Here is a 24,932-nt window from a genome sequence, read left to right as displayed (position 1 = left end):
GAGATCTTGAACATAGAAACTAAAAAGCCTGTCCTATACTTTATCATCTGATAGGGCATGTAGAAAGAGAGAGACACATATTTTTACCCATTTTTTATGGATTCCTTGTTCAGTTTGGTGCAGTGCTAAAAGTATGCTTATAAACATTTTCTTTTTAATAAATATGTTAAACTTTTGATGCTGGGAGTGGTTCTCTTTACCACATTGACCTCCACTATCTTGGGCATGCTATTTTAAGAAGGGAGGCCATGGGGGAGGCAGACAGTTGGCAAGCAGCTATTCCTCCAGGGGTGCCCAAGGCAGTAAACTGCCCCTGTGGTGACCAGGCACTGGGCAGTGGGAGACACAGAGGCAAGGCCTCAGAACTTGAAAGGGAAGCTGGGAGTCCTGCCCCTGCCAGTGGGCAGTTCCTCACAAAGGGAGGTGGTGGTGGTGGACTACCTGAGAGTGGAAGAAAAGCCCTTCCAGGTGGTAGAATAACCCAGGAAGGTTGAATAGGGTCTGCAGGCCTGAGTAGGCATATTCTGCCATAGCCTTGCCTTGAGATCATACATAGCGAGCACATTAGTACAGGGAGGTTGTACTGCCACTCACATTTATGGTGTACCAATGGCTTGCTAAATTTAATGAGTTGGTTCACTTGGGTAACTTTCCCTACAAACAAGCAGGTTTGGTCTTTCTTGAAGTTGGTGCAGTGGTTAGAGTGCTGGACTAGGACTGGGGAAGATTCAGATTTAAATTCCCGTTTTGCCATGAGGCTCGCTTTGGCCATTTACCTTCTCTTAGCTACCCTATCTTGCAAGATTGTTGATAAAGGTCAAGGTAGTCCCCTGTGCAAGCACCAGTCGTTTCTGACTCTGGGGTGACGTTGCATCACGACGTAATTTCACGGCAGACTTTTTTACGGGGTGGTTTGCCATTGCCTTCCCCAGTCATCTACACTTCCCCCCAGCAAGCTGGGGACTCATTTTACCGACCTTGGAAGGATGGAAGGCTGAGTCAACCTCGAGCCGGCTGCCTGAACCCAGCTTCTGCCGAAATTGAACTCAGGTTGTGAGCAGAGAGCTCGGACTGCAGTACTGCAGCTTTACCACTCTGTGCCTTGGGCCTCCTTTTGGATTTTTTGTTGATACAAGGTGTGAAAAATGCTCCTTAGAAGAAAGGCTCAACTCTGTGTAAGTCATGACTGTATGGGAAACACTGTGACAAAATAGAGCCAGTAAAAATCCCTATTAAACAGAACTACTGTGCCATTACCAAAGTTATTGGTGGCTCTGTCTATGTACAACCTAGATCGCACTAATATGTCTCCATGTAATAGGCTTGCCAATCCCCAGGTCCCAGTGGGGGTTCTTCTGCTTTCCCAGGTTCCTTCTTGCCCCCAGTCAGCTGGCTGGTGAGGGGAAGCCCCGCCCCCAAAGCCACCATGTGACTTTCCCCCTCTGGAGGCTCCAATTGGAAAGGCTTCCTTTTGGGATGGGGTGTCTGTGTTACTTGGAAGAAGTTGGCTGCAACTCGTGAGTAGAGAGGCCAAGTCCTCACTTCAGAGTCGCCAGAAACCGGGGGGGGGGGGGGGGGGGGAGAAGGTCTGCTGAGCACTTCATTATTCCCTAGGTGGAGATCGATCCTCATAGGGTATAATGGGGAATTGAGCTGGAGGTTTCAGGGGCTCTGGGGGAGCTGTTTTTTGAGGTAGAGGCACCACATTTTCATTATAGTATCTAGTGCCTCTCCCCAAAGTACCCCCCCAAGTTTCAAAACGATTGGACCAGGGGGTCCAATTCTATGAGCCCCAAAAGAAGGTGCCCCTATCCTTCATTATTTCCTATGGAAGGAAGACCCTTCCTTCCATAGGAAATAATGGAATATTGGAATAATGGTGTGCTGTCCCTTTAAATGTGACGGCCAGAACTCCCTTGGAGTTCAATTATGCTTGTCACACCCTTGTTCCTGGCTCCGCCCCATGTCTCCTGGCTCAACCCCCAAAGTCCCCAGATATTTCTTGAATTGGACTTGGCAACGCTACCATGTAATCACAAGCACACGTTGGTCTGAGTGCAGTCACAACTGCTTGCATAGAAGGGAAACTCTGTGTGTGAACTGCCCAGTGTATTTAGAGTTCAAGGCCACAACAGTATATTTAGGAGTTCAAAGGAAATGTCTTTGAAAATTAAAAGCTTTTTTTTGGTAGTGAAGCACACTGGCTAGTACAAGACTTGGTAGTCATTTCTCGTAATTTATCAACCATTCTCTTCCTGGAATGTGATTCTTTAAATTTCATTACACAATGCTTTTATCATAATCCTTCCAACATCTTTGCTCAATCTTCTCACTTTAAAAAAAAAAAAAATTACATGAGTTTGCAACTCACTCTTTCCGCAGTAGATAATCTGCTGTTACTGGGACTTGCGTAAATACAATTGTTCATCTCTTTTAAAGCAAACGCACTCCAAGAGAAGTGAGGCTTAGGATCAGACGTGATTGTAAGTGTATAGTTATTCATATTCCATCAGTTAGTGCCATTGGCTTAATTTTGAGCTTCTGCTTTGTGACAGGGTAAATGCCGCAAAGAAAAACTCAAGTAGTGGCAAAGGAACCAATTAGAGGGCAAGGGGCGTAACATGTCCTCCCAGGCCTGAGTCCCTGGCCCCTTTGAGGAAAACTCCTTGGGGTATACCTGCCCCTTCTTCTTCCTGTCTCTCTGAGGCAGGGAGCCTCTTGAGCCTATTGGCAGGAACTATTGCCAATTGGGTGTGACTGTCCAGGCTGACCTCCAGCCTCACTCTCCACCTCCTTGGTAAACTAATGTCATGGGTGCTGGGGACCCTGCAGAAGAAGCTGAGCCTGCAGAAGAAACTGTGCCCCTGCTACCGGCACCAGTGCCCCTGCCTCCTACTGGAGAAGATCCAAGCCCCCCTGCCTCGCCCTCTCGGGTGGCTCGTGTGCATGACCGCCTTCTTCAGGACCTCAAGGACCGGAGGAGGGCGGCACGCTCACGAGCAAGACGCTCCCTGAGCCCTGAGTTCTAAAAGGATCCTGGCCCCTCTAGGAGTGAGGATGCTTGAGTCTCAGCAGGATCCTGGCCGCCCTCTGGGTCAGCAATTAGTCCAAATGGGCAACAGACAGCAGAGGGCTATATAGCTGTGGGCTTTGAGAGAAGGCTTTGTGGAAGCAACTAGTCATCTACCTGACATTCTAGCACCCACTTCGGCTTCTGACTTTGGCTTCTGGACCCCTTGACGTTGGCTTTGACTTCTAGACCCCCTGACTTCAGCTTCTGAACCTCTGACCTGCGATACCGGGACTGTGATTTGGTTTTGGCACTTAGAACCCTCTTTGCTCACCAGCTGCAGACCTTGGGCTGCCCTGCACTTCGCCTAGCCTGGCCCCAGCTCATGACAACTAAGGCTTGGGCTACCCCACATGGCCACTGTTCCTCCCTCACCCAGCCCTGCTGGGACGGGTGTGCTGCTGGCCTCTTGAGCAAACTCAGCTTCGATTTGAACAGGACATTGCCCCACTGTGTTATCTGGCATGGGCAGGGCTGAGATCTGCTGCAGGCTGGCCATTGCCAGGCAGGCTGTTCCAGCTGGCTCAGTCCCTTTCACCACTGGTAAGTACAGCAGTGCTGGAGCTACTCCCAGCCAATATCAGAAAAATACAGGGGTATTCTTGAAAAGAATAACACAGAGGAGGGGATAGGCTTCCCATTCTCCCACTGGGGGTAGGGAGCCTCCAACCTGTTGCCATGGAACTGGTCAGCAGGGGGAGCCCTGCCCCCAAAGAGCACCTGGAAGTGATGTCACTGCACATCACTTGGAAGTGATGTCATTGCACTGAGCACACTGCATGGGGGATGCTCTAGCATTTGAAAAAAACCTCTCTGATGACCATGGACTCAGAAGACAACTCCTGAAGAGAAGCTTAGAGTCCCCCACCAGCAGCCAGGTAAGATCTGGCTAGAAGGGGAGAAGCTGCTTGGATCCCAACTGGGGAGAAAAAGTGGTTTATAAATATCAAAGTAAATGAACGAATGAAAGGATTAGTAACCAGTTCAATCACAAAAGCTATGTAATATATTGTATTATGAAGCACAAAAAGAAGACAACATAGTGTGCATACTTTAAGTTCTCTAGTACCCTTCATTTGGATTTTAAAAAGTGAGAAGGGGAGAAAAAGATCTCTCAGGTCATGACCTTAAGGAGTCTGTGTAGAATGTTTTGCTGACTTCACTAGGCATAGGATGCACCGTTGGGATTCTAGCGACAAAAAATGGAAGCCATACAATTGAAACCATTACAACCAATACTATATCAAATGGCTCTCTAATACCAAATGGAACATACAGGTCATTTGAAAGGCCAGATACAAAGAAAAAGACATAGTATTCCTTATAGTAACAATTCCGGTAATTCATTTTAGCTGGTACACTAAATAAAATTCAATGTAAGCCAAATATTATCCAATGAAACTTCCAGTTTTTTCACAACTGTTAGCAAGTATGCAGTGTCAGTTCCAGGAAAACCCAAACATACAACCAGAAACTCTAACGCAGATGTGCCAAACATGTGGCCTTGGGGGCCAAATCAGGCCCCTGGAGACTCCCAAGCAACTGGCTATTGTCTGCTTCCTTCTTCCTCTCTTTTGTTTCTTTCTGCATCACAGCTTGCTTTGCCAGGCTTGCTCAATCACCCAGAAGCTACAGAACAAAACCTCTGTCTTCTCCATTGACTTAGGCTCTTCCCTTGGGGAGGAAGGGTGGGGGGAAGGATAGCTTGTTTTGCCTGGCTTTCTCAATCACACAGCAGAGCTACTGAGCCAGGCCTCTCTTCCTTCTATTAGCTGAGCCTAGGCTTCCCAACCCTCCCGCTCTGGCGGGAGTCCCCTGGGTTTGCAGCCTCATCTCCCGGTCTTCAAGAAGTGGGAAGCGGGGGGTGGGGGGTGGAGGGGGGGAGAACATACCTGTAGGCTTCATTATAGAGCTCCTGAGCTGTTTGTAAAATGTCTGCCCCTTTAAGGCTGGGCAGGGAGCAGGAAGGGCTTGGGAGAACAGCCCCGCCCTTTCTTTTGCTTTCACTTTCACAAGAGTTCTCCGGAAGAAGATCTGGTAAGTGTGTGTGTGTGTGTGTTTGTGTGTGAGAGAGGGAGGGGGCAGGGGATTCCCTGGTTTGGAGGCCCTCCTCCCTTTTAGAAAGCGTGGGGGGGGAGGGAAATGTCTACTGGGCATTCTATTATTCCCTATGGAGAATGATTCCCATAGGGAATAATAGGGAATTCATCTGTTGGTATTGGGGGCTCTGGGGGGGCTATTTTTTGAGGTAGAGGCACCAAATTTTTAGTATAACATCTAGTGCCTCTCCCCAAAATACCCCCCAAGTTTCAAAACGATTGGACCAGAGGGTCCAATTCTATGAGCCCCAAAAGATGGTGCCCCTATACTTCATTATTTCCTATGGAAGAAAGGAATTTTAAAAGGTGTGCTGTCCCTTTAAATGTGATGGCCAGAACTCCCTTGGAGTTCAATTATGCTTGGCACATCCTTGTTCTTGGCTCCACCCCCAATGTCTCCTGGCTCCACCCCCAAAGTCCCCAGATTTTTCTTTAATTGGACTTGGCAACCCTAGCTGAGCCTCCTCTCCCTCTTGGTCCCCTGGGGAAGGAAGGGAAGAGCCGGAGATTCCTTTGCCCAACTCTCTGGATCCCATTGGAGAGATACAAAGAAAGCACCTTTAAGACCAAGGAGTGCTAATGTTTTAATTATTTTTTAAGTTTTTTTTAAAAAAATATTTGTGTTTCCCTGTGTCCTTTATAAAGTTTATATCTCTGCTACCTGCTACATTTTACGACACATGGCCCAGACCAGCAAGGTCTCATTTATGTCGGATTCGGTTCTCACGAGTTTGACACCCCCGCTCTAATGCTTTCGAGTAACGTGGGGGGTTTTGCTAATCAAGTTTTATGTACAAGACATAATAACCTCAACTGGTTCATGTCTGATTGGTTCAAGCCTTTGCTACCCCTTGCCTGCATCACACACACAACACATTCTTTACATAAAAAGAAGAAATTTTATTCTAAAAAAAAATAATAATAAAGATTTACATCTTTTGCAAAAATGAGTGGCTATAACAGAGTTAAGGACGGAGGAGCTTTCACCCACTCTCAAAAAGACATTGGCAGTGACACAAGAAAAGCCAAATTACCTGCCAAATGGCAGAAAAAGCAAGCAAACACACATTTTTTTTTAAAAAAAAAAAACCTGAATTTTTACCTTCATATGATATAGGAGTTTGAACAACTTAAAAAAATAAAGGAAAGGATATGATATGAATCAGAATGTGCCCAGCATTAAGAAATCTTTTCTGGAAAGGCCAAGAAAGCAGGCAAAGAAATGTATACAGCTGAGGATGCCACTTGTCACATTCCACTGGTCAAATCTCAGCTAAGTTGCCCCTTTATTACCAGCTTTGAGAGGTCATTGTTTCCCATTCAAGAAAAACAAATAATTGGCTGATATGAACACAACGTAAGTATCAGTCCTGTGATTTTTCTTCCCCCCCCCCCCCCGTCATGGAGCAGAAAATATCAAAAAGTTCTCAATGAGCTTTCTATAGATGTGGCATCCAACTGATCACAACACACCTAAAAGTTAGTTGGATCTGCTTGTGGACTGTAATACACCTACAAATAACTTGACTTCCCCACTCTGCTCAAGAGAATTAGAATGTTGAGGATGCTTTAAGCACATCATTGCTTTTTGCAAACAGGGATGCAAACATATTTTCCTAAGATGCAGCTTCAGCTGGGAGTTCATATCAAACGTCGGGCACCAGTCCTACTGAGCAACAAACAATTGAAATTTGTATGACCCAATTTTGTATGAGCCATCTTTCAGATGCCCAGCACCGACTGGAAGCATTGCAAATTCTGATATCGCTATGGTTAGAGAACTCTATAGAATGATTGCAGCTCTTATGTTTTGGAAGCTGCCAGAAAAGCAGGCAAAGGGGGTGGAGTTATGGATCACTGGTAGAACATTTGCTCATATGCAGAAGGTCCCAGGTTCATTTTACAACATCTCCTATTAAAAGGATCAGGTAGTAGGTGTTTACAATGACCTCTATAAATTTTTAAATAGAACAATACCTCTGGCATTTTTCTCAGGCCCCTATGGTTTGCCTACTCCCGTTTTTACCAGCGTTAATTATCTCTTGGTTAGGAAAGGTACAAGGACTCCTTGAAGAAATCCCTTGGCACCTGTCGCGTCAACCATCACCAGTGGTCTGACCTAGCCTCAGATTGCAAAGCATGGAGGCACACCATCCACCAGGCTGTCTCTTCCTTTGAGAACGCACGCATAGCTGGTCTTGAGGACAAAAGGAGATTGAGGAAGAATCGCACTGCTACAGCACCAACCCCAAATCAGACTTTTCCCTGCAGCCACTGTGGCCGGATCTGCCTGTCCTGCATTGGTCTTGTCAGCCACCAGCGAGCCTGCAGCAGACGTGGACTACTGCACCCTTCTTAAATCTTCGTTCGCGAAGTCAAGCCGAGAGAGGAAAGAACTTAAGTCCCTTCAGATTGCTCACTTTTCTCCAGATACTTTCAGAGGGCTGCCAAGCTCTACAAACATTATGATCAACAGAGGACCTCTGGTTTGGATAACAACTACAGATTTTTGTGAAAAGGAACAGGATTGGAAGTAATAAGAATGAAGGCACGCAGTCTGATCCCCTCTGTCTTTACACAGCTGTCTCAAAGTCTATGTATTCCTCATTTTCAGGGTCACAACTCTGAAAACAAAATTCTGTAGTCATGAAGTACATTGCACAAGCGAAGTAAATTAAGCAGTTTTGCTGGAACACAGAATTTGTGTTTCTAAAAAGTGCCTCACTTTGTTCCCCCAAGAGGAATTGAAACCTTCCTCCTCCTCCCCAACAACTAGTTAATAGCAACAAGTGACCGTCAAAACTATATGTGGAGTTAAGTTGAATTCCAAAGTCACACTAGTATCAAGTAACTGAAGGAATTATTTCCTTTTCCTGAGATATAGTTTTGAGTTACAGTGATCTGCAAACTTCATTTCCTCTAATTGTCTGAGATCAAGAGCTCCAATAAACCAACATATTCTCACATTTCTTTCATATTAACTTATAACAAATGAGTGAAAAAAAACACTTTTGATTTTCAAAGTATGGGAAAGAAAGAATACCTCCTTGTGCCACTGCGGCTGCTAAAGGAGCCATTTTCTTCCCTGTGTCAGTAAAGCCATTGCCCTCCAGAAGAGTGCTTTTCCCTTCTTTTTTTCCGGCAGTTCTTGAGGTGGATGTTTCCATCTTAGATACACATATTCCAGTTTCTCAGTCCTTAAAAACAAAAAAGGCAGTTCAATTATTTTGTCTTTTAACAATGCAAAAATTGGTTTCATGGAGGATCTTTTATCTTATTCCAAAAGATAATTAAAAACAACAACAATAAAGATCTGTTTAAACTTCTTACCAAGTTTCTTTTGAGAATGTTTGTAATTATAACCAGAAAGGGCCCATATCCACAAAAGCAACGCTAAAGCTTTCAGCTTTTGATACTTGAGGGTTGATTCCATGCCAAGAATTAATGTATTTTTACATGTGTAAATTAAAAGTTGCCTTTTGTACCTAAAGCCAAGGTAACAAAAAATCTGGTCCATGCAATTCGTTAAAAATGAATTGGTAGAGGTTCTAGGAATCATAAATAATTTCAGGTTTTGATGGGAATTTTTTAAAAAGCAATCTCTGACACTCAGAGCTTTTCTTGCATACTGTTATTGGAAACAATGTTTAAATATATAGGAAAGACACAGGGAAGAAAATAATTCCCTTATTAAAACATGTTTTAAAATTATATGTATTTCAAGACACAGTCTTCTAATCATGTACATCAGGAGAACATTAGGAACCCATATGATTTGAACTTAAAATACCTTTACTCTTTTTACCCCAGCCATCCCCATCTCCACTCCAGTGGTGTTATTCTAGCTAAGGGAAAACACATGCATTAACTCAGCAGAACTGAGACTTTTTTTTAACAACCAGTGGTTTAAAAAAAAAAACTGTGATTTTTTTTTAAAAAAAATTGCACAGCTTTGCAATGTTCAGTGGTTACTGGTAGAAACGACAACAAACAAACCAAAAAAAGATCTAGAGAGTTAGCATCTGAGTTCCTAAACAATCAGGAGTCTTCTTCAGGGCCATTCAGATTTCCAAACAGGAAACACTGGCTGACTCCTTGAAGTAAGTCATAAGGTGTAGAACTAGAAAATGCCATCAAAACAATTGTGAAAGCTAATATTGCTATCTTACAAGCAAGACAGGAATCTTGAGTGAGTCCCCCTTGCCTGATACGTGAAAAAATAAAAGGCAAGAAGAGACGGAATTGGCCTATTTATGAATTTATTCTTATAAGACAGCTGCACACCAAGTGAAAGAATTGCATACGAAAACACATTCTCAAGATGGATGCATCCTTGCATAATAAAGCAAAAGCCTGTAAATTCTTTTTCCTGAACTGCCAGTTGTAGTTGTTATATTCTCCGTTGGAGAGTCAATGGAACTCATATTTCCCTGACATTACAGAAGTGGCAAAGGACAACAGAAACTCGCACAGTTCCATCTAAGGTGAGAGCTATTTGGATGCTAGGCAACATTTTGATGGAACATCATGGCGTGCACAGCGGGGCTTTTTTTTTTTTTTTTTTTTGAGCAGGAACGCGCAGGAACGCAGGTCCGGCTGGCTTTGTGTCAGGAGGTGTGGCCTAGTATGCAAATGAGTTTGTGTTGGGCTTTTTCTACCCCCAAAACCATGTGTGAAACAATGGTGATGTCAGGGGGTTTGGCCTAATACGCAAATGAGTTTCTGCTGGGCTGTTTCGACAAAAAAAAAAGCCCTAAGTGTAATTATGGAAATAGGTGTGAGAAGAGGGAAGGGATTGGTAATATAGTTTCTAATAGTGTGCAGGTCTTGTATAGCCTGCCTAATTTACTGCAGTTCTCTAGTGTGTAGTTCCTACATTGCAAAAGGCATTCAGGTTGATTTCTTATATGCTAATACTCAGAGGCAGAGAAAGGCATTTTCTAACCTCCTGCCTATGTAATGTAATGTAATGTAATGTAAAATTTTATTTATATCCCGCCCTCCCCCGCCAAAGCAGGCTCAGGGCGGCTAACAGCATTTCAAGTAAACAATACAATAATAAAAACATTAAATTCACATTAAAATTCACATTAAAACCAGTCAATAGTCAATAATTAATTAAAACATTCCTAAATTAACACTGGTGGTAAACGTTATTAATCTGGCGGTAAACATTAATTCAGTTATTGGTGAACGCCTGTTTGAAGAGGGTGGTCTTGCAGGCCCTGTGGAACTGGTCTAAGTTCCGCAGGGCCCGCACCTCCTCTGGGAGTTGGTTCCAGAGTTGTGGGGCCGCAATGGAAAAGGCCCGAGTGCGGGTGCTTTGAAGTTTAACTTCTTTTGGCCCAGGGATATTCAGTCTGCTTTTCCCACTGACCTCAGTGCTCTCTGGGGCTCATATGGGGAGAGACGGTCCCTCAGGTAGGTCGGTCCTCGGCCATATAGGGCTTTAAAGGTTATGACCAGCACTTTGTACTGGATCCGGTATACGATTGGCAGCCAGTGCAGTCCGCGCAGCCCCGGCCGTATATGTTCCCATCTTGGGAGACCAAGTAACAGCCTAGGGTTGCCAAGTCCAATTCAAGAAATATCTGGGGACTTTGGGGGTGGGGGCAGGAGACTTTGGGGGTGGAGCCAGGAGACATTGGGGGTGGAGCCAGGAGCAAGGTTGTGACAAGCACAATTGAACTCCAAAGGGAGTTCTGGCCCTGACATTTCAAGGGATCACACACCTTTTTAAATGCCTTCCTTCCATAGGAAATAATGAAGGATAGGGGCACCTTCTTTTGCGGCACATAGAATTGGACCCCCTGATCCAATCTTTTTGAAACTTGGAGGGTATTTTGAGGAGAGGCACCAGATGCTACGCTGCAAATTTGGGGCCTCTATCTCAAAAAACAGCCCCCCCAGAGCCCCAGATACTCGCGGATCCATTCTCCATTATTTCCTATGGGAATACATCCCCATAGGGAATAATAAAGTTCCCAGCAGATATTTCCCTCCCCTCCCCCCGCTTTCTGATGACCCTGAAGCGGGGAGAGGGCCCTCCAGGGGGATCCCCTGCCCCCACCTGGGGATTGCCAACCCTACTCCTGCCTGAGAAATGAAGGGAAGTAGAGTCCTGATCGCTTTCGCTTGGGCGTGACAGCCTTTCTAGGTAATCCATATATGCATGTATGTCCGCATCAAGGGATATCTGAAGGTGAGTACTTTGCAAATCTGTTTATTGTTAAGATGAGGCTGATGCCTGACTACAGTGCAAAAGGCCGTTTCCTCTACGGCAACATGAGAAGCAGCACCTAAACCAACGCAAGACGAATCATGGCAATGAGTTCCTTGTATCCCCATCACTCCTGATGACAGAAGAATGACTTCAGGAACAACGGACTACAAGCTGCAGTGAGTGGAGGTGGTGGCGGCCACAAGTATAGCCACCTTCAAGAGGGGTTTAGATAAAAATATGGAGCACAGGTCCATCAGTGGCTATTAGCCACAGTGTATGTGTGTATATAACATTTTTTGCCACTGTGTGACACAGAGGGTTGGACTTGATGGGCCGTTGGCCTGATCCAACATGGCTTCTCTTATGTTCTTATGTTCTTATGAGTGCATCTCTAATTAGAAAAACCATGACAGGCTTTATTTGCAAACAAGGAACTGGGAAATTATATATATTTAGACAACTGCTGAAACAATTAGAAAAAATGATTAGCAACCCCCCCCCTTCAAAACAACAACACTTATGTCTCTCTTAAGCTGAATTATATTAACCTCTGCTGTCTTAAGGTAATGTTTCATGCACCTGAGAAAAGGATCTATCTGGCAAAAACTGTCTGGCACAATACATTGTTAGGATTTAATGTGTTACAAGATTTTCTCTTCTGTATCACATTAGTCTCCTATTCTTCTTTTAAGGAACACAATGCACCAAACTGGAGAGCCAGTTTGGTGTGGAGAGCCAGTTTGGTGTAGTGGTTAAGTGTGCGGACTCTTATCTGGGAGAACCGGGTTTGATTCCCCACTCCTCCACTTGCACCTGCTGGAATGGCCTTGGGTCAGCCGTAGCTCTGGCAGAGGTTGTCCTTGAAAGGGCAGCTGCTGTGAGAGCCCTCCCCAGCCCCACCCACCTCACAGGGTGTCTGTTGTGGGGGAGGAAGGGAAAGGAGATTGTGAGCCGCTCTGAGATTCTTCGGAGTGGAGGGCGGGATATAAATCCAATATCTTCATCTTCTTCAACTCCTTAGTTGCCTGCATACCATTGCACCTTAACAATGAGATCTGATCTCTTCCGTTTGGTGTTGTGGTTAAGAGCTGTGGACTCTAATCTGGAGAACCAGGTTTGATTTCCCACTCCTCCACATGAAACCAGCTGGGTGACCTTGGGTCAGTCACAGATCTCTCAGAGCTGTTCTCTCAAGAGTAGTTTTCTCATAGCTCTCTTATTTGGTAATCAGGTTTTATTGAATTGTTTGTTTTATATATTTATATGGGCCCTTTTGCATTGTTCTCTAGTTCTGCAATCTACCTTGAGTTTCAATGAGAAAGGAAGACTATAAAAAAACAGAATAACAGAAAATAAAAATAAATCCTTTCAGTCTCATGTTGTATTTAGCTAGAGTTTTGATCATTTAGTTTTAAGTATCTAGGGTCTAGACTAGAGTTGCCAATCCCCAGGTGGCGGCAGGGGATCCCCTGGTTTGGAGGCTCTCCCCCCACTTCAGGGTCATCAGAAAGCGGCGGGGGGGGGGGGAATGTCTGCTGAGCACTTCATTATTCCCTATGGAGACTGATTCCCATAGGGTATAATGGAAAATTGATCTGCGGATATCTGGGACTGGGGGGGGTGCTGTTTTTTGAGGTAGAGGCACCAAATTTTCAACGTCACATTGAGTGTCTCTTCCCAAAATACCCTCCAAGTTTCAAAAGGATTGGACCAGGAGGTCTAATTCTATGAGCCCCAAAAGAAGGTGCCCCATCCTTCATTATTTCCAGTGGAGGGAACCATTTAAAAGGTGTGTGGTCCCTTTAAATGTGATGACCAGAACTCCCTTTGGAGTTCAATTATGCTTGTTGCAACCTTGCTCCTGGCTCCACCCCAATGTGTCCTGGCTCCACCCCCAAAGTCTCCTGGCTCAACCCCCAAAGTCCCCAGCTATTTCTTGAATTGGACTTGGCAACCCTAGTCTAGACACTTGAAACTGCACTACTTGAACATATGAAGCTGCCTTATACTGAATCAGACACTTGGTTCATCAAAGTCAGTATTGTCTTCTCAGACTGGCAGCAGCTCTCCAGGGTCTCAAGCTGAGGTTTTTCACACCTATTTGCCTGGACCCTTTTTTGGAGATGCCGGGGATTGAACCTGGGACCTTCTGCTTCCCAAGCAGATGCTCTACCACTGAGCCACCGTCCTTCCCCTAATTGCGCTAATTCAACTAACTTGTGCTAATTCAACTAACCTTGTAACCAACAAATGAAAAATAAAAGCTACATATAAAGCAGCATCAAAAAGTTTATGCACATGAATAAAATGTGTCTGATTTCAGTACTTTGGACGATTTATATATGCCTTAAACTTTGGCGACAAAAATTCTGCTGAGAATTTTAATTAAAAAATATTTTCGAAAGAGAGTCAAAATGATCACTCAGCAACAGGATTCACGTATTACTCTAAAGTGAAGCCCTTTTATCATTCCTTTATTATTATACCTCTTACAGCCCAGTATCATCAAGCATGTTTACCCAAAAATAAGTCCAACTGAAATCAATGTGACCTAAAAAGCGTCCTTAGGATTTTTTTTTATTAAATGTAAATCCTAGAATAATAAAGTGATTACAAAAGTTTATATTTAACAGGTAAATCCTTTTCAAGTGCTAGAATGTAAGGAAATGTTTTTTAAAGAATGTAGTCCCCTAATCTTTGGGATTTAAGAGATTTAGACCATATAAAATCTACAATTATTTGCTGATTTAAAAGTAGGGACTGGCTGAAAGAATTAAAAATGGGATATAGGACCTTTCACCTTTAGGTCAGGGGGTCAGCAAACCAGTAATGACCAAAATTTCTTCCTAACAGCTAGTTTCTATTGCATAAACCCTAACACCAATTAGCATTCAGTGATGGAGGAAAGAAGTGCTTTCTCTTCTCCATATACAACCTTTTTTTTTTTAAATTATCAGCTGCAACAGAGTTCAAAGTAAGCCACACTACAATTTAAAGGTTAAACAGTCTCTTGTTTACACCTTTCCCATATCTGTTCTGTTGTTGTTTTTAATTATTCTCAAACCCTATTTCGCCTGTCACAGAAACCAGCCCACCAGGAGTCTCAGAAGTTCCCTTTGTGAAATGTAAAAATCAGTAAAATGTGTGTGTGTGTTCAATTGCCAGGAACTGTGTATGTGTGTGTGTGTTCCTGCTGAGAGGGAGATCCTAGAGCCTCTCCAGGAGTCTTCTGCTGCGCAGGCAAAGCGCCTGCAGCATGATGACATCACTCCGAAGCGACATCATCACATTGCTGACATTGCATGTGATGCTCTAGGTTGGAGGCAAAACCTCTATGGTTTTTTGGCTACAAAACCATAGAGTAGGCTTCCCAATCCCCAGGTCCCAGCGGGGGATCCCCTGGTTTTACAGGCTTCCCCCCGCCCCCAGCCAGCTGGCCAGTGGGGGAAGCACCACCCCCATCTATTATTCCCTATGGGGAATGATTCCCATAGGGAATAATAGGGAATTGATCTGCGGGTATTGGGGGCTCGGGGGGGCTTTTTTTGAGGTAGAGGCACCGAATTTTCAGTATAGCATCTAGTGCCTCTCCCCAAAATACCCCCCAAGTTTTGAAATGATTGGACTACGGGGTCCAATTTTATGAGCCCCAAAAGAAGGTACCCCTATCCTTCATTATTTCCTATGGAAGGAGGGCATTTAAAAAGATGTGCTGTCCCTTTAAACGTGATGGCCAGAACTCCCTTGGAGTTCAATTGTGCTTGTCACAGCCTTGTTCCTGGCTCCACCCCCAAAGCTCCACCCCCAAAGTCCCCAGATATTTCTTGAATTGGACTTGGCAACCCTACCATAGAGTTTGCCCCAAAAACCAACGCCGTTGTGCAACGTCACTGACATGATGCCACTTCGAAGTGACATCACTGCATCAGAGATACTGCAGGATGATGTCCCTGTGTGGGGGTGGGGTTTCTCCCACCTGTCAGCTGACTTGCGGTGGATTGGAGCCTTGAAGTCCAGGGGATCCCCTGGCTGGACTGAGGGTCTGGCAACCCGAGTGTATGGAAGGTTGGTGGGTGGGTTTTCAACTTCCAGTTCTCCTGGGGAAAATGGCAACTTGCCATATCCCTGCTGAGCTCGCTCTTCTTTTCAAACTCCACCTTCTCTAGGATCTCACCCGAAATCTCCAAGAATTTTCCCAGGCAGGACTTTGCAACTGTAGCTGGTGGAGCTCCCAGTTTTTCAAACCTATAATCTCTTTCAGCAAATTTACAACCAGTTTTATACACCATTTTTTTTAATATTGTCAACAAGTCTATGAAAATTATACAGAGGAAATGTGGTGATGTATGAATGTTGATACCATCTGACAGCAGTGGGCACTTTAAGGGGCCAAAATGCTGAGTCAAAGTTATGTAACTCCATCTATACAGGATAATGAATAACATGTGAGTAGCATGTGCAGCTAGTTAACTAATCAAGGCATATGATTGGCTAGCTGCACTATAACAACAGAGGCCAAACTCTCAGTCTTGTGTGGGTCGATAGGAGAGGAGGACGGTGTGTAGGAGAGGAGAGATATTTGGATCAAGACTGTTACTCTGTTGGACTGGATAACGATATTGATGTATGGACTGATATGTGTTGACTACTCTACTGGATCCTGATTCTGTACTGTTGACTTGGCTGGACTGATTATCTGTATACTGACCATTGGACTGACTATAACTACCTCTATTGCCTTAATCCCAAATGTATCTGTTGAAACGGCTTTGTTTGGAGTTTGTCTTCATAGAACAGCAGCTGGGGCTACACTTATCAGAGTACTCAAACCGAAGAACTTCCCACGCACACTGTCACCATCTTTGTTTCTCAGTATTGTCATCCAGAGTCATTACCCCTTACTTACTCTTTTTAGTCCTTAACCGCTATTGGATAACATCCTGCCACAGAGTGGAGCAGTTTTCTTAGGATGGAAGAAGTTCCTTCTGCTTAAGTGGCCTTCCTCAAGTCTCTTATGTTGGAAGAAGAGCCAATGAAGCCTTCTTCCAACTTTGCTTAGTGGAGCGTTGGATACAGGCCATAATGTTATGGCACTTTGGTGCTTAGAGTGCTGCATCTAGAAGATAAGGTTTTCACACTCTAAATAGTAGATGAGTTGGAGAACAAGCAGCAGACCCTCAAGGATTTGAAGAAGGCACTTTACTTTGTCCAATAACTGCCCTCATCACACTATTTTCTCTTTTTTTTCTATCCTGGACACACACCCCATCCTCACCTTTCCTTGCTTTCTTCTCTCCTTCACATCCATCAGCCTTTCTTTTATCTCCACTCATCTTCAACTATATTTATTATTTATTTACTTAATTTATACCCCACTTTTCCCATAATGGGGATCAAAAGCAGCTTACATTTTTTTCTCTATTTTATCCTCACGACAACCCAGTGAAGTAAGTGTGTGTGATTGGCCCCAAACCATCCAGTAAGCTCCCACGGCAGAGTGGGGATCTGAACCTTGGTCCTCCAGATCCTAGTCTGAAACTCTAACCCGGAGTGTCAAACATGCAGTTTGGGGGGGGGGGGCAGATCAGGCCCCCCGAGGGCTCCTACAGTGCCGGATTAAACCTTGTGGAGGCCCCTAGGCAGTCAAAATCTTGGGGAGGGGGCGCCTTGCAAATGATCTCTGAGTTGGAGTGCCCGCCCCACTGCCTACAGCCCCCACCGCAGCCTGCAGGCACCTTCTCAAAAGCCCCTTTGACAAAATTTGAAAGAGAGGCAGAGAGAGGCAAACTTGGCAATGATGCCAGCAGTAACCACACCAGGCAAGTCGGGCAAAGAGTGGATCAGTTGCTTGCTGTGTGTGCAGTCTGGGAGGACTGCAAGCAGGGGGAAATGAGGGGGGGGGAGCCAGCTCAGGGTCCCTAAAGGCATGGAGGCCCATAGGCCAATGCCTACTTGGCCTAATTGTTAATCCATCTCTGGGCTCCTATCAGGCCCGCAAGTAAGTCTGCTTTCTTTTCCCTCCCTTTTGCTTCCTTCTATGTCACAGCTTGGCCAGGCTTGCTCCATCACATCGGAACTACAGAGCAAAGCCTCTATTTTTTCCACTGGCTGAGGCTCCTCCCTTGGGGAGGAAAGGGAAGGGCAGGGAGAGCTTGCTTTGGAAGGCTGTCTCAATCGCACAGCAGAGCTACTGAGCCAAGCCTCTTTTCCTTCTGTTGGCAGAGGCTTTGCCCCCTACTCATCCCCTAGGGAGGAAAAGAACCAGAGCTTCCTTTGCCCAGTTCCCTCGATCACACGGGAGAGATACAAAATCTTTAATTCTGTTTGTCTGTGTCCTTTATAAAGTTTATATCTCCACTACCTGGCATTACATTTTATGACACACATGGCTTGGCCTGACAAGGTCTCATTTGTGTTAGATCCACCCCTCATAACAAATGAGTTTCACACCCCTGCTCTAACCACTATACCATAGTAGCTTTCATAGCATTGTTGCTGTTGTTATCAGTCTTCCTTCAAAGGCCAAAACAGCCCATAAAGGCCCCTACTCTCTCCTCCTGCCTTTTACTGACAGAAACCAAGGCTTCAACTGGTGGTACTGTTGTGGTTGCCTAGCAATGGCCACAGAGGGCATTTGTTTCTTAAAGCTACAGGCACTGCTTTTATTTCTTTGAAGGGGGGTTATGTTAAAATATACAGATGTCATGAGCAATTTTTCCCCATAAGTAATATCATGCCATCACCTGTGGCAAATTTTCATATTTTTTTAACCTGCAGCCAGTTGTTGAAATGGTGCCAGGAAACAGGTACTGCAGAAAGGGAATCATAGAATCATAAAGTTGGAAGGGACCTCCAGGGTCATTTAGTCCAACCCCCTGCACATTGCAGGAAACCCACAAATACCTCCCCCCTTAAATTCACAGGATCTTCATCGCTGTCAGATGGCCATCTAGCCTCTGTTTAAAAACCTCCAAGGAAGGAGAGCCCACCACCTCCCGAGGAAGCCTGTTGCACTGAGGAATTGCTCTAACGGTCAGGAAGTTCTTCCTAATATTGAGCCGGAAACTCTTTTGATTTAATTTCAACCCATTGGTTCTGGTCTTACCTTCTGGGGCCACAGAAAACAATTCCACCCCATCCTCTATATGACAGCCCTTCATGTACTTGAAGATGGTGATCATATCACCTCTCAGCCACCTCCTCTCCAGGCTAAATATCCCCAGCTCCTTCAACCTTTCCTCATAGGACTTGGTCTCCAGACCCCTCACCATCTTCGTTGCCCTCCTCTGGACCTGTTCCAGCTTGCCTATATCCTTCTTAAAATGTGGTGCCCAAAACTGAACACAATACTCCAGGTGAGGTCTTACCAGAGCAGAGTAAAGAGATACCATCACATCACGTGATCTGGACACTATACTTCTGTTGATACAGCCCAAAATTGCATTTGCCTTTTTAGCCACCGCATCACACTGTTGACTCATGTTCCGCATATGATCTACTAAGATCCCTAGATCCCTTTTGCACATACTACTGCTAAAGCAAGTCTCCCCATCCTATAACCATGCATGGGATTTTTCCTACCAAAATGCAGAACATTATATTTATCCCTGTTAAAATTCATTTTATTGGTTTTAGCCCAGTTTTTCAGCCTGTCAAGGTCATCCTGTATCCTGTTTCTGTCTTCTACTGTATTTGCAACCCCTCTCAATTTAGTATCGGCAAATTTAATAAGCATTCCCTCTATTCCTTCATCCAAATCATTGATAAAGATGTTGAACAAAACAGGTCCCAGGACAGATCCTTGAGGCACTCCACTTGTCACTTCTCTCCAAGAGGATGAGGAACCATTTACAAGCACTCTTTGGGTGCGATCTGTCAACCAGTTACAGATCCACCTAACGGTAACAGGATCCAAACCATATTTTACCAACTTGTCAACAAGGATAGTATGTGAAACCTTATCAAAAGCCTTACTGAAATAAAGATAAATGACATTTACAGCATTCCCTTGATCCAGCAAGGTCGTCATTTTCTCAAAAAAAAAAAAAAAAGAGATCAGGTTAGTCAGACATGACTTGTTCTTGAGAAACCCATGCTGGCTCTTAATAATCACATCCATTTTTTAAAATGTTCCAGGACCGACTGTTTGAGGATTTGTTCTAAAACTTTTCCAGGTATAGACGGGTCGGTAGTTACCCAGATCCTCTTTTTTCCCCTTCTTGAAGATGGGGACAACATTCGCCCGCCTCCAATCTTCCGGCACCTCTCCTGTTCTCCAAGAATTCTCAAAAACAATAGCCAGAGGCTCAGAAATTATATCTGCAAGCTCTTTTAGAACCCTTGGATGCAGTTCATCTGGCCCTGAGGACTTAGTTTCATTTTTAAAAACTAGGTGTTTATGTACTACCCCTATGCTGATCCTAGGTTGGAACTTCATACCCTCCTTATATGTTCTGTTTTTGCCATGTTGAGCACCGTTGCCCTCAGAAGGTGGTGAAGGACTGAGAACCCAGGTGGGGTGAATTGGCCCAGTGCAACTGTCTCCCTCTCCCTCTCCCAAGTCTCAGTCACACAAGCCAGGCCTACTTTACAAGAAAGCCTTGGAGAACTGAGGTCTTATTATTAATAGACACGGCACTGCACAACACCAGTGTCAGAGATGGATATCATTTCTTAGCCCCACAACCAGCATTTCTTGGAATGGGACAAAAGTGAACATATGAACATATATGAACATATGAAGCTGCCTTATACTGAATCAGACCCTCGGTCCATCAAAGTCAGTATTGTCTACTCAGACTCTCCAGGGTCTCAAGCTGAGGTTTTTCACACCTATTTGCCTGGACCCTTTTTTTGGAGATGCCAGGGATTGAACCTGGGACCTTCTGCTTCCCAAGCAGATGCTCTACCACTGAGCCACCGTCCCTCCCCGAAGTGGGAAGAAGTCTGAGCCTCTCCTGGAGAAAAACAGTTGCTTTGGAAGGTAGATTGCATGGCATCATATCATGTCATGGCCCCTCCCCTACCTAAGCCCCATTCTCCCAAATTCTACCCTCAAATCTACAGGTCTTTCTGCACCTGGAGCTAGGAACCCTATAAGGATAGTAAGATAACTTCAATATTAATCATAACAGTGAGTGAATCATGTTTTCCCAGAGAGGAATAAAACCACAACTCTGAGGTTGTCAACATAACCTTCCCATAAGAATTGGATTTAATTTAATAAAAACAAAAAGCTTCTCTCCCTTCCCTTTTTATACACTTAATACTAAAGGTTTCTCCCCCCATGGCCTTGTACCAGATATAATTTATAAACCAATGACAGATTAATCATAGGGGAGAACCATTTGGCATGGGAAAACCCAAAGGGATGCCACTTTTTATTTACTGGTAAACTAATCAGGAATAACTATATAGCAGCAGGCTATGCAATAGTTAGATATGACCCTTTCATTGGTCATTATTCGGAATTAGAAATCCAGGATGCATTGCTAAACCTATTCCACTGTACATTTTTTTTCCTGCAGGCAGAAAGCTTGGCAATTGATTTTGACGCTAAGACTGATTGTCGCATTTGGAAACTTAAATATAATTCTGTGGCGATGCTAAAATATTCAGAAATGCCCAAGGTCTCAATAAGAAAAGTGCTATATGATTTGCACCAGACTTCCTCTGCTATTTTAGCTGCTGTATATGGTTGCCAAGTCCAATTCAAGAAATATCTGGGGACTTTGGGAGTAGAGCCAGGAGACTTTGGGGGTGGAGCCAGGAGCAAGGTTATGACAAGCATCATTGAACTCTGAAGGGAGTTCTGGCCATCATATTGAAAGGGACCGCACGCCTTTTAAATGCCTTCCCTCCACTGGAAATAATGAAGGATAGCGGCACCTTCTTTGGGGGCTCATAGAACTGGATCTCCTTGTCCAACCCTTTTGAAACTTGGAGAGTCCTTTGGGGAGAGGCACTGAATGCTATGCTGCAAATGTGGTGCATCTATCTCAAAAAACAGCCCCCCAAGAACCCCAGATACCCACGGATCAATTTTCCATTATTTCCTATGGGAATCGTTCTCCATAGGGAATAATGGAGTGCCCCGGAGACATTTCCCTCCCCCCCATCTTTCTGATGACCCTGAAGCGGGGGGAGGGCCTTCAAACCGGGGGATCCCCTGCCCCCACTTGGGGATCGGTAACCCCACTGCTATACAATATACAATGTAAGGGAGATATCCCACAAGATTTTGCAAAAAATAAATCCATAGGCAGATTTTGAGGGGGGAAAGAGGAATTTGTTTTCTAATCACCATCCAGTTTTCTTTCAGTGATATAATCAAAACATATTTCCAAGACATGAAATAATGAAATAGTTGGTATCTAAGCCTTCATAAGAACAAGATCCATCGTTTGGTATCTAAGCCTTCATAAGAACAAGATACATTGGGGAGGGACAGTGGCTCAGTGGTAGAGCATCTGCTTGGGAAGCAGAAGGTCCCAGGTTTAATCCCTGGCATCTCCAAAAAAGGGTCCAGGCAAATAGGTGTGAAAAAAACCTCAGCTTGAGACCCTGGAGAGCCGCTGCCAGTCTGAGAAGACAATACTGACTTTGATGGACCCAGGGTCTGATTCAGTATAAGGCAGCTTCATATGTTATAATAATAATAATAATAATAATAATAATAATAATAATAATAATAATAATAATAATAATAATAATAATAATAATAATAATAATAATTTTTTATTTCTATCCCGCCCTCCCTGCCGAGGCAGGCTCAGGGCGGCTCACAACATAAAATACACTGTACATCAAATTATAAAATCATGGTTAAAACAAATTACAGATTATTAAAATTAACATTAACAATGTGGCGTTAGAAACATTAGATCTTCAGTGGAATTCAGTAACTAAAAGCATTTTCAGCAGCATTTCCTAGCTTATCATTAGTTGAAGGCTATCTTGAAAAGGTCACTGCTGCAGCACCAGCCCCAGATCAGACTTTTCCCTGCAACCGCTGTGGCCGGACCTGCCTGTCCCACATTGGTCTTGTCAGCCACCAGCGAGCCTGCAGCAAATGTGGACTATTGCACCCTTCTTAAATCTTCGTTCGCGAAGCCAAGCCGAGAAAATCTTGAAAAGGTGGGTCTTACAGGCCCTACGGAATTGATCTAAGCATCGTAGGGCCTGCACAGGGAGTTGATTCCACAGCAGTGGAGCTGCGACAGAGAAGGCCCGATCCCGGGTGGCCTTCAATCTGGCCTCCCTTGGCCCAGGGACATTCAGCTGGTTTTTTCCAGCTGACCTCATATGTTCATATGCTCATGGATTATGTTTCACCAGATTGAACATATGAATGATATTTCATTCGTATGTATTTGGGGAGGGATGGTGGCTCAGTGGTAGAGCATCTGCTTGGGAAGCAGAAGGTCCCAGGTTCAATCCCCGGCATCTCCAAAAAAGGGTCCAGGCAAACAGGTGTGAAAAACCTCAGCTTGAGACCCTGGAGAGCCGCTGCCAGTCTGAGAAGACAATACTGACTTTGATGGACCAAGGGTCTGATTCAGTATAAGGCAGCTTCATATGTTCATGTTCATTGTTGTAATTCAAAGATGTTCCAGCTTCTCCAGAAATATACTAGCTTCAAGATGTGCTAGTGCTGGTATCACATCAGTCCTTATAGCCGCTATGCTGACATGACATTGTATGGTGCTATGGACATGTCGTTGAGGAGTGAGGCTTAGTAAATATCCTAAGCCTCTTCAGCCTAAATCCTGTCCCTGACGCTAGCATAACATCACACTTTATTTATTTATTTATTTATTTTATCAAATTTATATCCCGCTTTCCTCTAACAGGCTCAGGGCAGCTAACAACAGTTAAAAACCACATAGAATATTAAAAACAATATACAATAAAATCAATCCACACGTTTTTAACCATAAAATCCTAGATGCATGTCGATGTTTCTGAATATCTATATTTGTCCAGTGGGATTGTCAGTGGTGTTGGACATTTGCTACCTCCCCTTAACTATTGAAGGCAAACTTAAATAGTTTTGTCTTACAGTTCCGGTGGAACTGTGACAGGTCCCTCAGGGCCCTGTTTTCGGGGAAGGCATTCCACAGAGCGGGGGCTATTGTCGAAAATGTTCTGGCTCTAGTGGTGGACAATTGAACTTCTTTCAGTCCAGGAATCTGAAGCAGATTTTGGGACCCGGAACATAGTGCTCTCTGTTAATCCTGGCATGAGTCTACATAGTCTCTGTTGTGGGAAGTGGGAAGGATACCATTTGCCTGTTTTTGATGGCCAAAGCCCTCTTGAAGCACCCCAATTCTCAACTGGCATTAAATGGACCCACTGGAAAAAAAACCAGCATGGTGTTGGCAGAATGGCCTCCAGCAACGCCTCACTTCTCCTGGTACATACTTCGAAGTGATGCCACTCATTGTTGGATGCCGCAGAATCTCTTCAAGGTTGGTTCTGGGGAAATCTAGAACGTTCCATGACATGGTGACTTTATTTCCAGTTATGCAGCCAGAAATGACACTGCAGCATTGCTGCATATTCTTCCACTAGATGTAGGGCATTTTTTTTGTAGCAGGAACTCCTTTGCATATTAGGCCACACTAGGGTTGCCAAGTCCAATTCAAGAAATATCTGGGGACTTTGGGGGTAGAGCCAGGAGACTTTGGGGGTGGAGCCAGGAGACATGGGGGTGGAGCCAAGATCAAGGCTGTGACAATCATAATTGAACTCCAAAGGGAGTTCTGGCCATCACATTTAAAGGGACGGCACACCTTTTCAATCCCTTCCTTCCATAGGAAATAATGGAAGGATAGGGGCACCTTCTTTTGAGGCTCATAGAATTGGACCCCCTGGTCCAATCTTTTTGAAACTTGGGGGGTATTTTGGGGAGAGGCACTAGATGCTATACTGAAAATTTGGTGCCTCTACCCCAAGGAACAGCCCCCCCCCCAGAGCCCCAGATACCCGCAGATCAATTCTCCAGCTTTGGGCCTCGGAACAGGAAGGTTGTGTATAGATTCAGATTATTAACGGCCTGTGGCCAGTGTGCACAAAAAGGTACTACAACAATTGAACAAACAAATAAAGTATTCCTACAATTGAAAAACACAAATTTACAACTCTTAGTAAAAATAGACTGGCAAATCAGGATCCCATGTTTACTTGAGAAATATATATTGAGCACCATTTTATCGCTTCAGCACAAAACTTCACTATTTTCTTTGTGTTCTCCATGTTCACATCAGAGAGAAGCTTATTAACAATCTTTAGGGCTTTCTGCACCTGGAGCTGGCAACCCTACAAATAAGGATTGTAATATAACTTCAATATTAATCATAACGATGAGTGATTCATGTTTTTTCTAGACTTCCACCTGAGGGCTGGAGATCTTCCAGAACTACAACTGATCTCTAGATTACAGAGATCAGTTCCCCTGGAGAAAATGGCTGCTTTGTAGAGATGCCTAGTACAATAAATCAGGTGAGAGTCTCTCTGTGAGGGCTCGAACTGCTTAGCT

The 24,932-nt window shown here is 44.4% G+C and overlaps 1 protein-coding gene across 3 annotated transcripts in view; it reads right to left on the bottom strand.

The window, feature by feature from the left end:
* The window catches only part of GLI2 (GLI family zinc finger 2), a 459,364-nt gene that overhangs the window by 340,920 nt on the left and 93,512 nt on the right, over window positions 1-24,932 (bottom strand). For all 3 annotated transcript variants that reach the window (XM_060261633.1, XM_060261634.1, XM_060261635.1), the window contains exon 2: window positions 8,213-8,366. In XM_060261633.1, coding sequence (XP_060117616.1) covers window positions 8,213-8,336 — 124 coding nt within the window. In that variant the 5' untranslated portion in view covers window positions 8,337-8,366. The remainder of the gene's footprint in view (window positions 1-8,212; window positions 8,367-24,932) is intronic.

Source organism: Heteronotia binoei, chromosome 21, assembly GCF_032191835.1.
Source record: "Heteronotia binoei isolate CCM8104 ecotype False Entrance Well chromosome 21, APGP_CSIRO_Hbin_v1, whole genome shotgun sequence".
In the NCBI taxonomy this organism is placed as follows: domain Eukaryota; kingdom Metazoa; phylum Chordata; class Lepidosauria; order Squamata; family Gekkonidae; genus Heteronotia; species Heteronotia binoei.
This window is presented reverse-complemented; position numbering and strand designations above follow the sequence as displayed.